The 16,273-nt window shown below is 41.4% G+C and overlaps 1 protein-coding gene across 2 annotated transcripts in view; it reads left to right on the top strand.

Moving 5' to 3' along the window:
• The first annotated feature begins 479 nt into the window (after positions 1-479).
• The window catches only part of ARHGEF26 (Rho guanine nucleotide exchange factor 26), a 139,749-nt gene continuing 123,955 nt past the window's right edge, over positions 480-16,273 (top strand). Inside the window, exons 1-4 of one of the 2 annotated variants that reach the window (XM_058427093.1) lie at positions 480-608; positions 1,061-2,158; positions 3,500-3,539; positions 8,647-8,792. In XM_058427093.1, the coding sequence (XP_058283076.1) occupies positions 1,082-2,158; positions 3,500-3,539; positions 8,647-8,792 (1,263 nt within the window). In that variant the 5' untranslated portion in view covers positions 480-608; positions 1,061-1,081. Of the gene's footprint in view, positions 609-708; positions 909-1,060; positions 2,159-3,499; positions 3,540-8,646; positions 8,793-16,273 lie in introns of those variants that run through there. The other variant, XM_032173897.2, reaches the window with a different exon arrangement.

Here is a 16,273-nt window from a genome sequence, read left to right on the forward strand (position 1 = left end):
CTATGTGTTTATATTATAATGCATTTTCAGCAGTGGAACGAGCCCATCTGATTAAGACCACCTGAATGCTGAGAGGGCATGACTCTGCGTTAGAACTCTGCGCTACTGCCCACGCATCTCACAAAGTCTACTCCGCCGCCCGTTCTCGATTTCAACACACCTCCAGGATTCAGGGCTTCCAAAAACTGCAATTCAGCAGGGCTCCCTTGCTTGTTCTCACGTTGTGCCCCCCCGGCAACGACCCCGGGCGCCTACACTCCCGTGCCGCCTCAGCTACCAGTCCGCAACTTCTAACCCCAAACGCTGGAGCTCAGAACCCAGCTCAGGTGCGCCCGTCTGTTTCCCAGGGAGACTGGGGCTGATTGTAGGCACGTGGGGGCGGGAAGACAGCTTCTTGCTTCTGGCTGCGGGAGGCGGATCTGGGCGGGGCCGAAATGGGGGCGGGGCCAAGTGTGGGGGCGTAGTCAGGCGTGGGGGCGGGCCGGCGCCGGCGCCGCGGTCGGCTGCAGCGCTCTCCTAAGCTCTAGCGGCTGCGCTTCGGTCCCGGACCCGGGCCACCCACGGGGCAGTGGGTGCTCCTTGGCCCCGGACACTGCAAGCCCCAGAAGGTAAATTTGTCTGGGAGCCGCGCACCTGGAGCGCGAGGGTACCCACGATGAGGGCGGGCGGCCGGTTGGCGACAGAAGGGAGCGTCCCGCGGCGAGTTTCCCAAGAAAGCTGAACTCGTCCCAAGTTTCTTGTGCCTCGGCTTGCACTCAGTGAATTGGTGGCGGGCTCGTTTGGTGCGGGTGGTCTTTTGGCGTGGGAGGGACGCGGAGGTGATTGGATTAATCCGCCTGGGCGGCAGCCCAGATTTCTGCCGGGGACCGCGCACCGCATTGGTGCAGTTTTTGCCCGAGAAAGGGCGGGTAAGTGCGGTACAGTCGTGTCCTGCGCAGCAGCAGGGGGACCGCCGGACTCGGAGTACGCGAGTCGGCCAGGCGTCCCCGGTTGTCTGGAGGCACAGTTTCCTAACTAATTTCCTCTTTAGGCAAGACTAACTCGGTGTTGCTCCTCCCAGGGCTGACTTCGAGGCCCGGCTATGGACGGCGAGAGCGAGGTGGATTTTTCTAGCAACAGCATAACCCCTTTGTGGCGGAGGCGGTCGATTCCTCAGCCCCAGCTGCTGGTCCGGAGCAAGCCGAGGCCCCAGTCCTACCAGAGCCCCAACGGGTTGCTAATTACGGATTTCCCGGTGGAGGACCGAGGGACGCTCGCCGCAGCACAGATTCCTGCCCAGGTGCCCACCGCCTCGGACAGCAGGACGGTACATAGGAGCCCCTTGCATCGGGGCGCCCAGCGGAGAGCTGTGGCCAATGGTGGGACGGCATCCCCGGAGTACAGGGCTGCGTCTCCTCGACTTCGACGGCCCAAGTCACCCAAGCTCCCCAAAGCGGTGCCGGGCGGCTCCCCGAAATCCCCAGCAGATGGGGCGGTGACCTTGCCTGCGCCGCCGCCGCCGGTTCTGCGACCCCCGCGGACTCCTAACGCGCCCGCCCCCTGCACCCCGGAGGAGGACCCGACTGGGTTGACTGCCAGCCCAGTGCCTTCGCCCACTGCAAATGGCCTTGCCGCTAATAACGACTCTCCTGGGTCGGGTTCGCAGTCCGGCCAGAAGGCAAAGGACCCCGAACGGGGGCTCCCTCCTGGGCCCCAGAAAAGTTCTTTGGAACAAAAACTCCCCCTCCAAAGGCTGCCCTCCCAGGAGAACGAGCTCCTCGAGAATCCTTCCGTGGTTTTGAGTACAAACAGCCCCGCCGCCCTCAAAGTGGGGAAGCAGCAGATCATTCCGAAGAGTCTGGCCTCGGAAATTAAAATAAGTAAATCCAACAATCAGAATGTGGAGCCCCACAAGAGACTCCTCAAGGTGCGCAGCATGGTGGAGGGCCTAGGAGGACCCCTGGGTCACGCAGGGGAGGAGAGTGAGGTCGATAACGACGTGGATAGCCCAGGGTCTTTGCGGAGAGGCTTGCGGTCCACGTCTTATCGCAGGGCGGTAGTCAGTGGCTTTGATTTTGACAGTCTTACCAGCTCGAAGAAGAAGAACAGAATGTCCCAGCCTGTTCTGAAAGCAGTGATGGAAGACAAGGAGAAGTTTTCCAGTCTGGGAAGGATAAAGGTAAAAGTGGGCAGGAGTGTGGCACGCCATTCACTAAGCCAAAAGTAAATGTGTTGGGAGTGGGGAGGAGAAGCATAGAGGAAACCCGAAGAAGTCGTTCCCTTTTAATTCTGTGTTTTGCTCTCGATTGCTAGTGTACATCCAGCTCTTGGCCGCTTTGATGCTGGCAGGCACAGCCGAGTTTAGTGCAACTTTGTGGGAAGAATTGAAATTCATCACTTTTAAATTTCTAAGCTCAGGCAGAATTGGGGGGACAAAAGTGAAATATGGCAGATTGTTGGCTGAGTGAGTCTTTACCACTTTTAAAAGAAATAGCTGAACGGGGGAGGAGCATGCTCAGAGCCGCACTCTGCAGTCAAGTTGTCTGGAGTTTGCTTAGAGGTTTCAGTCAATGGTAGCTGTTATCACAGCTGATTCAGAAAAATACTGATTCCTGTTTGAGCCTGTTGATTATTTTTTGCTTTTACTTACTGAATTTTTTTGAGTGGTTACTACACACTTGATGTCATTCAGGTAGAATGTGAATTTGAAAATCAGTTGCCAGGATCACAAAAGACATAAATATTTTATCATCTTTTTTGTTGCTTGTTTTTGTCACCGTGGCCTTTGGTTGTGTTTTATTCCCGTTGTATGCCCATTCATCCTTGAGTGCATTTAACAATTGGCAGCTGAAAACTTACGGCTGGGTGACACTGTGTGGTATTGTTCCCCTATATTGTCCCATTAGCTCCACTTATTAAAATATTGCCAAATATGACATAAAGAAACAGGGAAAATTGAAGAGGGATATTTTGGAGTGTGTGTTGCCTTCCACAGAAACAAGACAGATCTCAGCAATAGGGCAGAGATTCTTTTTGGCAGCCACATTTTTTCTTGGTTAATCAGAGCACTGGAACCAGTCTATATAAATGTCACATATGCAAAACACAAGCAAGCCTGTTTTATTTTAGAGCCCGTGGTCTTAAAGAAAATAAATTACATAACTAACATTTTATGTGTTTTTTCCAACTCTGCAAGTATAGCAAAGTTCAATTTACCAGTGATGGTGAATCACGAGTAGTAAAATGAGCTGACCTGCTAGTTATTTGAGGATTCTCAATCTGTTTTGACAGGGTGTGGGGGATCTTATACATTTTATTTCATTGTTGCAGTGAATTGTAGTGATCAAATGAGTGAACTCCTCCAGGGCTCAGCTTCTGTGTGCTCTTGGAAATCTGATTAATGTAATGACCAAAAAAAAAGTATTTTTACTTAAAATAGCTGTATTTTCAATTTGGCTCATTCATACATAGTTTGCTTTTCCTTTTTTTTTTTTTTTTTTTTACTTTTTTTGTCTCTTAGAAAAAAATGCTGAAAGGACAAGGAACATTTGATGGGGAAGGTAAGCATTTAATTTTCCAAACTTTCATTGCTGTTTCAATGTGGAATACCAATTATAAGTTGAAATCCAACTGCAGTAACAAAAATGCTTACGATGAGAAATATGTCCAACTTCTTCTCAAATTATACAGTCCAAAGCTGCTCACTAAGCTAAATTTTTACCTAGTAATACTAATGGTGAATATAGTTAATGGCATTTTTTATAGGCTGATAACTTTTTCAGTCAATGTCCTGGGATTTTTAATTCTTCTCTACCTTGGCTCCATCCCCATGTTCCTCAGGAAACAGAGAAAGGGTAAGAGCAAGCTGTAGCTTTTTAGTTAAAAATTTTGATTTTGGCATTTAGATCTGAAGTCATATTTCTTTAGGTCACATTTCCTTTGACTTAGTATTCTGCCCATATTTCCACATTTTATTATCATTTCTGACTTCCTGTTTCCTTATTAAGTTTCAGCTTTGGGAGAAATCTAACTCTCCTGGCTGACAAAAACATATTCTTAAGACTTTTCAACCCATGTAGTATTTTTATGAAGGATCTCAAAAACAAAAGCAGCTTCAACCAGGTGTTCAAACCCTAGTCAGATTAATGGACTTTCTGTAAATAGATGGGTCAAGTGTCAGCCAACTGGAAGAGCATGAAGGGAGCAGTCCCAGATGTAGCACTTGTTGGGCTGGAGGGTCATGGTGGTAGTGAGGGTAGTTAACTTTTTGTTATGTTTTGAAGTGTGAAGATTTTCCAACCTTCGAAGAATAATGAAGAAGGGAATACCCCTCTATAAGTCAAGCAAATGTACAACCACCCAGAGTTATAAAATATGTAGCCTTAGGTGATTGTCAAATAATTCCCTATATAATTTTTGTAAAGATGAGTTTCCCATTGGAACATTTATAAATGACTTATCTATAAAAATTCATTCACCGCACCAATCTTAGGAAATCCAGATGCAGTATTTAGCTGGTTGGAATAAGTTCATCTCCCTTATTTTATAATTGAGGAAACCGGAAGATCTGAGAGGTTTGGTAACCTGTCTACTGTCACATCTAGTTACACAGCCAGTAGTAGGACACAGATCTAGTTCTTAGTCCAGTTTGCTGCTGCTTACAGCACTCTGACTATGAAGTGAACAGCATCTACCTAATATTTACCTAAGGAGATGCTTTACATTCCCTGGAATTTGGTATTTATTTTGTGACCTTTGCCTAAGAGATATTAAAATTTTTAGATTTTTTTTTAAAGTCAGAGAGTAGACTTCATTATAACTAGTTTTACATTATTTCTTTTATAAGAAGCTGTTTCTGTGTATCCTCTCATTTATTCTCAAATATAATGACCTAGAAATTTCTTTCACACGTATATATGTACACGAGGAATGCAGGATTCTTACAGTTAATTATTAACAAGAATGTAACTAAGGAAGCAGTGTGTCCAAATGGTGAGAATCTGTGATATTAGAGCCAGGCAGACCTGGGTCCCTGTCTTGCTGCTCCTGTTCATCAGTTAAGTGATATTGAGAAAAACCCTTAATATCACAGGGACCTCACTGAGCCACCTCATGTGTGAAATGAGGTTAATAATACTGTTGCCTAAGTTGTTGTGAAAATGAGAAATCTGTCAACAATGTTATGCATATATACTTTGTGCCAACTACTTAGTACTTTGAAAACTAGGGGAGACTCAGCCTTTACCCTCATAATCTACTTTACATAGCATGACAATCAGAGACCAGTAAAATCTTGAATAGACTCCAGTGTTACTTTAGTCATAGTGCATACAGAATAATCTATAGTTGATGAGAAAAGGGGCAGATGCATGCTTGTTTTGGTAGATGGGAAAGGCAGTTCAAACTCAAAATGCCCCAAACCAAACTCATAATCTTCCCCACTAAACCTGAATCTCTTCTGGTGTTCCCATCTCCTACTTTCTGGTTGTGAGGCCTGCAGACCTAGGAAACATCCTTAACGCCTCCCTCTCTCTGCCCCCATATCCAGTTTTTCACCAGTCTGTTATATAGCTCAAATCTCCATCATCTTTCGTTGACTACCCCAATAGCTTCTTAGTCTCCTAGGTAGTCAATGTTTTGCTGTCTAATCGAAGCAAGTCTTTCCTTTTCATGGAGTCCCATTGTGTTCAGGAAAGAAATGCTATCATGACAGTGTGAAAGAAACTCAATCCTTTTGTACTCAGGGCGAAATCAGTTTTTACCATTGCCTACAAATATTTCCTTAATTTGGACTGTCTGGCTCATCTCTCTAAACTCACCTTGTACACTGTGGCCACTAGACATACCCAAGCTTTTGCCACATTGACTTTCCCTAGTTCTCTTAAGATACAGCCATGCATCACTCAATGATGAGGATACATTCTGAGAAATACACCCTTGGGCAATTTTGTTGTTGTGCAAATATCGTAGAGTGTACTTAAACCAGATGGTATAGCCTAGGATATATGGTAGAGCCTAACCTGTACAGCATGTTACTGTACTGAATACTGTAGGCAGTTGTAACACAATGATATTTGTGTATCTAAGCACAGGAAAAGTACAGTAGAAATACAATATAAAAAATTAAAAATGGTACTCTTCTGTAGGGCTCTTACCATGAATGGAGCTTGCAGTACTGAAAGTTGCTCTGGGTGAGTCAGTGAATGAGTAGTGAGTGAATGGGAAGGCCTAGAACATTACTGTACACTATTGTAGACTTCATAAATACTGTACACTGAAGCTACATTAAATTTTTAAGGAAACTTTTTTCTTCAATAATAAATTAACTTTAGCTTACTGTAACTTATTTTGTAAAATTTAAAAATTTTTGAAACTTGTAAACTGGTTTTAATGCAGCTTAAAACACAAACACACTGTACAGCTGTACAGAAATGTTTTATTTCTTCACATACCTATTCCATAAGCTTTTTCCTACTGTAAAAAATTTTCATTTTTACTTTTTAAATTCTTTTGTTGAAACTAAACACATGCATTAGCCTAGGCCTGCACAAGGTCAGAATCATCAATATCACTGTCCGCCATCTCAATGTCTTGTCCCACAAGAAGGTCTTCAGGGACAGTAACATACATGGGGCTGTCATCATCCATGATAACAGTGTCTTCTTCTGGAATACGTCCTGAAGGACCTGCCTGAGGCTGTTTCACAGTTAACTTTTTTTTTTTTTTTTGATAAGTAGGAGTGCACTCTAAAATAATGATAAAAAGTAAGGTATAGTAAATATATAAACCAGTAACTTAGTTTATTATCAAGTATGAACTGTACATAATTGTATGTGCTATATCTTATATTTTTGGCAGTGCAATCGGTTTGTTTACACCAGCATTAACATAGACATGTGAGTAATGTGGTACACTACAACATTAAGATGGCTAGGTGATAGGAATTTTTTAGCTCCTTTATAACATATGGGACCACCGTTGTAGATGTGGTTTGTCATTGATCAAAACAATATTATGCAATGCATGACTATTATGTTTCCTCTTATGTTCGCATTGTAGCTTTTGTGTATGCTTTTCCTATAGCTCTGTAGCTTCTCAGCTTTCAGACCTTAGACTTTCCTCATTGACCAAATACCTGACTGCCAGACTAGATCACACCCTCCTGACAGTCTGTTCGCACCTGTATATAAATCCTTCAGTTTGTAGGTATGTATTTGTGTAAGATCATTATGTCCTCAAACCTATAGTGACTTGCCATCACATTTTGAGTAAAAATCGAAGTCCTTTAATGGCTGAGGCAAGGCCCTACATGATCAGCCCTCTGGTCACCCTCAACTCCCATCTTCTTCTTCTTCTTCTTTTTTTTTTTGAGACAGATTCCAGTCTGGAGTGCAGTGGCATGATCTCGGCTCACTGCAACCTCTGCCTCCCAGGTTCAAGCGGTTCTCCTGCCTCAGCCTCCCGGGTAGCTGGGACCACAGGGGTGCACCACCACACTTGGCTAATTTGTTGTATTTTTGATAGAGGTGCAGTCTCACTATGTTGCCCAGGCTGGTCTCGAACTCCTGACCTCAAGTGATCTGCCCACCTCAGCCTCCCAAAGTGCTGAGATTACAAGTGTGAGCCACCGTGTCCGGCCTCAACTCCCATCTTCTGTACTTTCCCCCCATTTTCTTGGTACTCCAGCCATGCAGTCCTCCTTGCTGCTCTTGGTATATACAGACATACCAAGTAGACTCATGCCCCAGGGCTTTGCACTTGCTGTGCCCCCGATGAGATGCTGTTTGGATACCAGTTCTTCATCAGAGTCAACATCAAGGGCCTTTTCTTTGTAGTTTTGATACAGGTGGCCCACTTTCTCACCTCTTCTATGTCTTTACTTAATTGTCACTCCAGTGAGGCCTCCTAAACTACCCTACTTAACATCTACGTACCCTCCTCCCAGCACTTTCTACCCCCCTTCCCTTTCTTCATGACACTTATCAGCATCAAAATACTATCAAAGTTACTTGCTTATTTATTGCAGTTCTCTCATGCTTTAGTATCAGCTCCTGAATATTGAGATTTTTATTTTGTGTCTATTACTGTATTTCACGTGCTAAGCTGTTGCTGGTTCCTAGTAGGTGTTTTCTAAGTAACAGTTGAATGAATAAATGCATGAGTGAATTTGACAGTTTTTCTTATTAGACTATTAGCTCTTGAGAGGTGGATGAGGACATGAGAGCTCATGAGGCATCAGAGGTGTCTTTCTTTTGTTTTCCATTTTACTCTCAGCCCTTGGCACATCATAGATACACAATAGATGTTTATTAAATAGATAAATGGTGATGGACCTTAAATAAAAGATAGGATGTAGTTTAACGTAAATTACAGTGATTTAACAGGCCTGACTGTCCTTCATGAGTAGTGGACAGAGACATGGACACTTTGCTTCCGTTGGCATTCTCTGTATGGGCCTCTCCCCTTTCCCTGCCGTTGAGTTTGAGATAGAGCTGTGTGAATGAGAAAATCACTTTTCTGTAATTGTTCTTCAGGGACTAAATCTGTTTGTCTCTCTGTTGTTTATAAAATCGGAGCCCAAACATTGGGTACATATGATGTTTATTTAGAACAAGTAACATAATGATTGAGAACAATTAGTGACACATAGGCCTTGTTTTCTTGCAGAAAATGCTGTCCTGTATCAAAACTACAAGGAGAAGGCCCTTGACATTGATTCTGAGGAAGAGTCAGAGCCCAAAGAACAGAAGTCAGATGAAAAAATTGTGATTCACCATAAGCCATTGAGATCCACATGGAGCCAGCTCTCTGCGGTGAGTGTTTACCTTCTATTCTATCTGTGGTAGGAAAAAAACAAGTCTTGGAAATTATGTGTGGATTTGGCTTTTGTTCTTTTCTGCCAGTGATCCTGTAACTAAGGAGAAAGACTCTTTTTAGATTGTGAAATGTCTCTCAGAACTCTGCCGGCACTAATGAGAACATGAACTTTGACACTTCTGATCAGGAAAATTAGGTTTGATAAAATAAAGTGCTATGAGATTGATGTACTGTGACCTCTGGAAACTCTTTCTACGAGGTCTTTTTGTTAAATATAACCTGCACTTTATCATAATTATGGCTATTTACATATGTATGCATGTGTATTTATGTATGTATGCATGTATAGGTACATGTATGTATGTACCTGTATATGTATCTCTGCACAATAGAAAGCTAGTTACAATTCTTCCTTGGAAATTTTTTTTTTTTTTTTGAGATGAGGTCTTGCTGTGTTGCCCAGGCTGGAGTACAGTGGCGTGATCTTGGCTCACTGCAATCTCCCAGGTTCACGTGATTCTCCCGCCTCAGCCTCCTGAGTAGTTAGGACTGTAGGCGTGTGTCACCATACCCAGCTAATTTTTGTATTTTTAGTAGAGATGAGGTTTCACCGTATTGGCCAGGCTGGTCTTGAACTCCTGCCCTCAAGTGATCTGCCTGCCTCAGCCTCCCAAAGTGCTGGGATTACAGGCATGAGCCACCACATCTAGCCCTTCCTTGGAAATTTAATTTGATATAGAAATGTTTATATATTCTTAAAGCTGATTAATGAATGATATTCTGTTCCATCTCTGTGCCTTTTTTTGTATGACTGTCTCTGACACTTAATTTTGTGTTGATGAGTAATTTCTCCTCTCTGCATCAGACACCTTTTGTTTTTTAACTGTGTATTTCTTTCCTCCTGGCTTACAAAATGTCACAGTTTGATGCTTAGTTTACTTGATAAGAGTTGGGGCACAGCATTTGCGAATATCTGATGAATTAGCAAGTAGAAAGGAATTCCCATGGCTGGCTTGGCTCGGGGGAGCTTTGCATCAAAAACAAGCCAGTACACCTCCATAAGTCCTTAGGCAATATCAGAGCAGAGGTGACAGAGATGTTCAGAATCAGGAATCTTGTGTATTTAGGGAACCCATTGGTGTAAGAAAAGGAGTTGTTAATCTTGGTGCTGTATAGCCAGGGCCGTGGGAATATGCATATGTAAACAGTGGGAGACAACTTCTGCTTTAAGCTCTACCTTCCCTCTTCTAACCTGTATTGGAATTCAAAATTCAATACACCAAGCGCTTTCTCCCTGTCTTCTTCCCACCTGCTAATTTTGTTCTCAGGAGAATCTGTTCATTTCCAGGGCCTCTGAGGTATAGCACCCTTATGATTATGCCAAAAATTAAAATATCCACAGTGGCAGGGGAAGTAGAATGAATATGTGATGTTGGTATATGTAGGTGATAGGGAGTGGTGGGAGCTGTGGTGAACAGGCCTTATATAAATTGAGCAGCTACTACTTAGCTCAAACCAGGTGAGTGCAGGGGCTCAGTGTGACCAGATGTTCTGATAATTAGAAAAGAGAATGTACAAATCCAGACTTTTATGAGTATTTTCTCAACTCAAATTTTAAAGAAATGTTGTGTGTCCAAGAAAGTATTCAGATTTGGCCTCTATGCTAACGGTTTGTAACTTCTGTGATATTTTTAAAATTTTTGCATGTGGTTAGGTGGTAAAAGCTAGCCACAGAATTGGTGTATTAGCAGCCTTATACCCTAATCTAAGGATCTCATGATATGTGTATCCCAAAACAGATATGTGGAAAAACTGATGACAAGGTCCATTGAGGCCATGTTGGCTCTAAATGGCTGTCATTCAGTTCATTCAGTTGTCGGTATGGACCATTTGGTAGAGGATCCAGGAGAATAAAGAAGGCTGTGAATTTTTTGTTTTCTCTCTGTGGCAGCAGCTGGGTTTGTTAGCACAGGCCTAAATCCTGCTGTTGGTCTCTGAAAGAATGCTAAAAAGAAATGTAGATCTTTATGTCAGTTACACCCTGATCTCAGTTTAGCTCAAGAAACAGGCTGCCATATTTATGCCTCCTGGAGTTTGGCTTTCATATAGATGAACGAATGTATATACAATTAAATAATAGTGCATATCCTTCAGTTCAACTTTGTTTATGGACTTGCATTTTATTTGGCAAAAAATGAATGTTGTGTCTTTTATAAACAATATTGATATCATAGAACTATCTTGTAATAAAATGTAAAGCTATAAAGTGAATTCTGACTTTAGTGTATGTTATCTTGGAGTTGAGTGTTCCCGGGAGGTGTGTGTGTGTTTATTGTGTTGCTTGGCAATTACATTTAATGAAAGCAGCATGATTGGACTTCACCACTTAGCATTACTTAGGCACAGCCTGCATTTCTTTGTGCCTTTTGTGTCTTCTTTTCACTTAAATTTTAGTTTAATTTTTTTGTTATAAAGTGCTTTAAACCCATAGAAAAATTTAAAAATAAATAAAGGTAATCAATTTCTGTGTACCTGTCACTCAGATTGAACAAATGTTAATATTTTAACATATTTGCTTCATTTTCTATTTTTTTAGACTATTACAGCGAACCCCTCCTTCCTTTCCAGTTCTTTTCTCTTTCCTACCTCCCCAGAGATAACCACTATCCCTGACGTTCTCTTCTGTCCTTCTCATGAGGGTTTTCCGTCCACCAAAAAGATATAACCAGTTCTGGCTTTTAGGAAAGTAGATATTTTAACACCAGAAAGCAGCCATTACCTTTTCAGAAGCTCATCCACTACTAAATTTTCAAGTCGTATTTAGGACCCTAAAGAGAGGAGGCTTCCTGAATTATTAACAATGTCAGGATGTTTCTCATAAGTGATCGGCACCTCCATTTCTCTACCTGACCCCTCCTGGTAGTGAAGCTGCAGTTAGGGCATGTCTCAGAAGACTTTCAACTTTAATATATATATTCAGCTTTAATATATAAATATATATGTATGTGTATATAGAGAGTGGGAGGTCTCTATATATAAATACCTAGTATAATATATATAGTAAACCTAGCATCATCTATCTATCTATATATATAAAATCATCCTTCCATGCTTAACTTTTAATAATCAAAATAGTAAGGTAGCCCCTGTCTAATTTTGCGTATACCATTTTAACGCAAAACTCTTCTTAAAGACAAGGGGTTTTCTGGCAGTGGGTTAGGTCTCAGTTCAGCATATACCTTCACTTCCTGCTAAGGAGGGTTGGGAGTGAGTGCACATGTGCATTAGCTGGTGTTGATTGTTTTATTTTCTAAAAAATCTTTTTATTGCAAACGCCTGCCTCCTGGGATGGTGAAATTGTCCTTATCAGTTGACTATAAGAAGCATTCAGTATGCTGAATACTTTTGAAGTACAACAATTTGCAGTAATTTATGGTTGTTACATAAGTTATTTAAGCCTTGAGTCTGTGGTGCAATTTGTCTGGGCGTGTTTATGTTTCCTTTGATTTCACTGGACCATGCTGGGTAAGGCAGTGTTCAGCTATACAGGTGACAGGCGGTTCCCCATTTATGGTGTTGGGACAGGTTTAACTGTAGTGTTGTCATTTAGGAATAAAAGAGAATTAAAAGAGGCATTTATTTAGTTGGGCCTCAGTAGAATAATAAATGATAGTCATTTGTTTAACTGAGCCTCAGTAGAATAATGAGCCACAGACTTCTATATTAGGACTAAAGAAATAAGGCTGCACACCTACAACTATCTGATCTGGCAGGTTTGTAGAAGATCAGATAGTTGTAGGTGTGCAGCCTTATTTCTGGGCTCTTTTTTCTGTTCCATTGGTCTGTGTGTCTGTTTTTGTACCAGTATCGTGCTGTTTGGTTACTGTAGCCCTGTAGTATGGTTTGAAGTCGGGTAGTGTGATGCCTCCAGCTTTATTCTTTTGCTTAGGATTGTCTTGGCTAATTTTTGGTTCCATATGGATTTTAGAATAGGTTTTTTCCAGTTTGTGAAGCATCTCAATGGTAGGTTAGTAGGAATAGCATTGAATCTATAAATTGCTTTGGGCAGTATGGCCATTTTAATGATATTAATTCTTCCTATCCATGAGCATGGAATATTTGTCCATTTGTTTATGTCATCTCTGATTTCTTTGAGCAGTGTTTTGTGCTTCTTCTTGTAGAGATCTTTTACCTCCCTAATTAGCTATATTCCTAGGTATCTTATTTTTTTATGGCAATTGTGAATGGCAGTTTGTTCCTGATTTGGCTCTTGGCTTGACTGTTGTTGGTGTATAGAAATGCTAGTGATTTTTGCACATCGATTTCGTATCCTGAGACTTTGCTGAGGTTTTTTTCTATCAGCTTAAGAAGCTTTTGGGCTGAGACTATGGGGTTTTTCATGTATAGGATCGTGTCATCTGCAGACAGGGATAGTTTGACTTTCTCTCTTACTATTTGAATACCCTTTCTTTCTTCCTCTTGCCAGATTGCCCTGGCCAGAACTTCCAGTACTATTGTATTAGTCTGTTTTCATGCTGCTGATAAAGACATCCCTGAGACTGGGTAATTTATACAGGAAAAAGGGTTCAATGGGCTTACAGTCCCCTGTGTCTGGGGAGGCCTCTGGGGAGGCTTCCACAATGGTGGAAGGCAAGGAGGAGCAAGTCATGTCTTATGTGGATGGCAGCAGGCAAAGAGAGAGCTTGTGCAGAGAAACTCCCATTTTTAAAACCATCAGATCTCGTGAGACTTACTATCATGAGAACAGCACAGGAAAGACCAGCCCCCATGATCACTTACCTCCCACCTGGTCCCCTCAACAACATGTGGGAATTCAATATGAGATTTGGGTGGGGACACAGACAAACCATATCAACTATGTTGAATAGGAGTGGTGAGAGATGGCATCCTTGTCTTGTGCCGGTTTTCAAGGGGAGTGCTTCCAGCTTTTGCCCATTTAGTATGATGTTAGTGATGGGTTTGTAATATATGGCTCTTATTATTTTGAGGTATTTTCCTTCAATACCTAGTTTATTGAGGTTTTTTTTTTTAACATGAATCAATGTTGAATTTTATCGAAAGCCTTTTCTGCATCTATTGAGATAATCATGTGGTTTTTGTCTTTAGTTCTGTTTATATGATGAATCACATTTATTGTACATGTTGAACCAACCTTGCATCCCATGGATAAAGCCTAGTTGATCATGGTGGATAAGCTTTTTGATGTGCTGCTGGATTTGGTTTGCCGTATTTTGTTGAATATTTTTGCATGGATGTTCATTAAGGACATTGGCTTGAAGTTTTTTTCCTTTTGTTGTTGTATCTCTGCCAGGTTTTAGTATCAGGATGATGCTGGCCTCGTAGAATGAGTTAGAGAGGAGTTCCTCTTCTCCAATTTTTTTTTGGAATAGTTTCAGTAGGAATGGTACCAGTTCCTCTTTTTACATCTGGTAGAATTTAGCTATGAATCTGCCTGGTCCTGGGCTTTTTTTGGCTGTTAGGCTATTTATTACTGCCTGAATTTCAGAAATTGTGATTGGTCTCTTCAGGGATTTGATTTCTTCCTAGTTCAGTCTTGGGAGGGTATATGTGTTCAGGAATTTATCCATTTCTTCTAGATTTTCTACTTTACATGCCTAGAGGTATTCATAATGTTTTCTGATGGTTGTTTGTATTTCTGTGGGGTCAGTGGTAATATCCCCCTTGTCCTGAAATAATGTTAATGGTCATAGTTCCCAGTTTGGGTTGGTCAAATATGGAAGGGATTTGAGGTTTTGAAACCTCAATGACTTTTAAAAGTAAGTTTTGACCTCTGGAGATTATCTGGAACTCTACTCAGAGACAAAAACCCTGCTGCACGCAGGTAAATCGCCTGGTGCCTCACCCAAAACAGCAGCACAAACATTAAGCCAGCAGTTCTCGGATCTCTGGGAAAAGCATGTGGGTTTGAAGGAAAATATTGATTGTATTAGTCAGGGATGGAACACTGTGTACTTGTTACAGTTAATGCCAGGTGTGTAGTCAGCTGAACTTCAGGTTTTCCCAAGGGTTCATTCATTAGTAGGACCCCGGAAGTATTTATTGTCTTTTAGATAGATTTTGACTAGAGTTTTTCTTTTCACTATAATTACCCCCTCCACCTCTCCAAGATAATGTACCGTGCATGTACTAATAAATGACTGTTGCAACACCAGTGTTCGTTATGTTAAGTTCAGTGATGGAACCAAAGCCATACTTGCCAGCTGTTGCCCTGACCCCATTTATTTGCCATGGGGTGTGTTTGTGTAATTTCCATCACCTTGAAATGCCAGATACCTTTGAAAAGGGTGTTCTCTGTTCAGCACCTAATAGTCATCCTCTACTGCACTCTTCTTTTGTACTTGCTGACATGTGGCTTTATCAGTAATCTTAAGTCATTGGAATGTTTCTTCAGTTTGCTCAAAAATTTTGAACTCTAGTCAGAAATAGTTTGACTTCTTAAAGTATTTTAATTTTAATTAAATTATTTTAACTAAAGTATTTTAATTAAAGTATTTTTCAGCTCTGTGCTTAGTGTGACTAACAGTGCAATGGGAGATCTAGAATTCAGACCTCAGTCTCTGGTTCTGGGCTCAGCTCTTAAAGCACGCATAGTGTACCTGTGGGAGACTTTCTGGAATTGCAGGATGAGAAAGGAAGATTTGAAAAGCAGGAATTTTATTATAAATATCGTTTCATTCCATTGAAAATACAGCAGACACTTTGGCGTCTTAGTGGTTTGATGTGATGGGACTTACTATTTTAGAATTTACACTGTGCTTATTGTGAAAGACATACTATTTTCCAGTAAAAATCAGAGCTTGACAAATGTAATATACCTGAATGTCATTCTGTTTGCAGAAATGCTTAATGCATTTAAACTTATTATTTTCCCTAAATTTTCAGAATTTTCAGTTGTTTGTGACTTGTTGCTTAAAATAGTAATTTCTGCAGTTTTATAATTTTTCATTTACAGTTTGGCAACGCAGCAGTCTCATAAGATTATTTTTTTACTTTAGATGGTGACTAAAACCTTTTGCCATATCTTTTTTTGTGTGTGTATAAGATATAGAAAATTGTTTTCACTTTTTGTGGCTGGCTCACATTTAGCTCACATCATAGTTTAAACAGAACTGCAGGTACATACTAGTCCACACTTTTAAGTTGGCCTGTGGGTCTTCTGGAATTATTGTGTTTTTATAAACAAAAATAGAGGCCCATGTGCCTAGACCTGAGACCCATAGTTTGGATATTTGTCCCCTCCAAAACTCACATGGAAATTTAATTCCTAATGTAGCAGTATTGAGAGGTGGAGCCTTTAAGAAGTGATTAGATCATGAGGGCTCTGCCTGCATGAATAGATTAACAGCCACAGATTACTGGGCTAATGGATTAATGAGTTATCATGGGAGGGGAGCAGGTGGCTTTATAGGAAGAGGAAGAGAGACCTGAGCTAGCT

This window comes from Hylobates moloch, unplaced genomic scaffold (genome assembly GCF_009828535.3).
Source record: "Hylobates moloch isolate HMO894 unplaced genomic scaffold, HMol_V3 SCAFFOLD_13, whole genome shotgun sequence".
NCBI classification, from domain to species: domain Eukaryota; kingdom Metazoa; phylum Chordata; class Mammalia; order Primates; family Hylobatidae; genus Hylobates; species Hylobates moloch.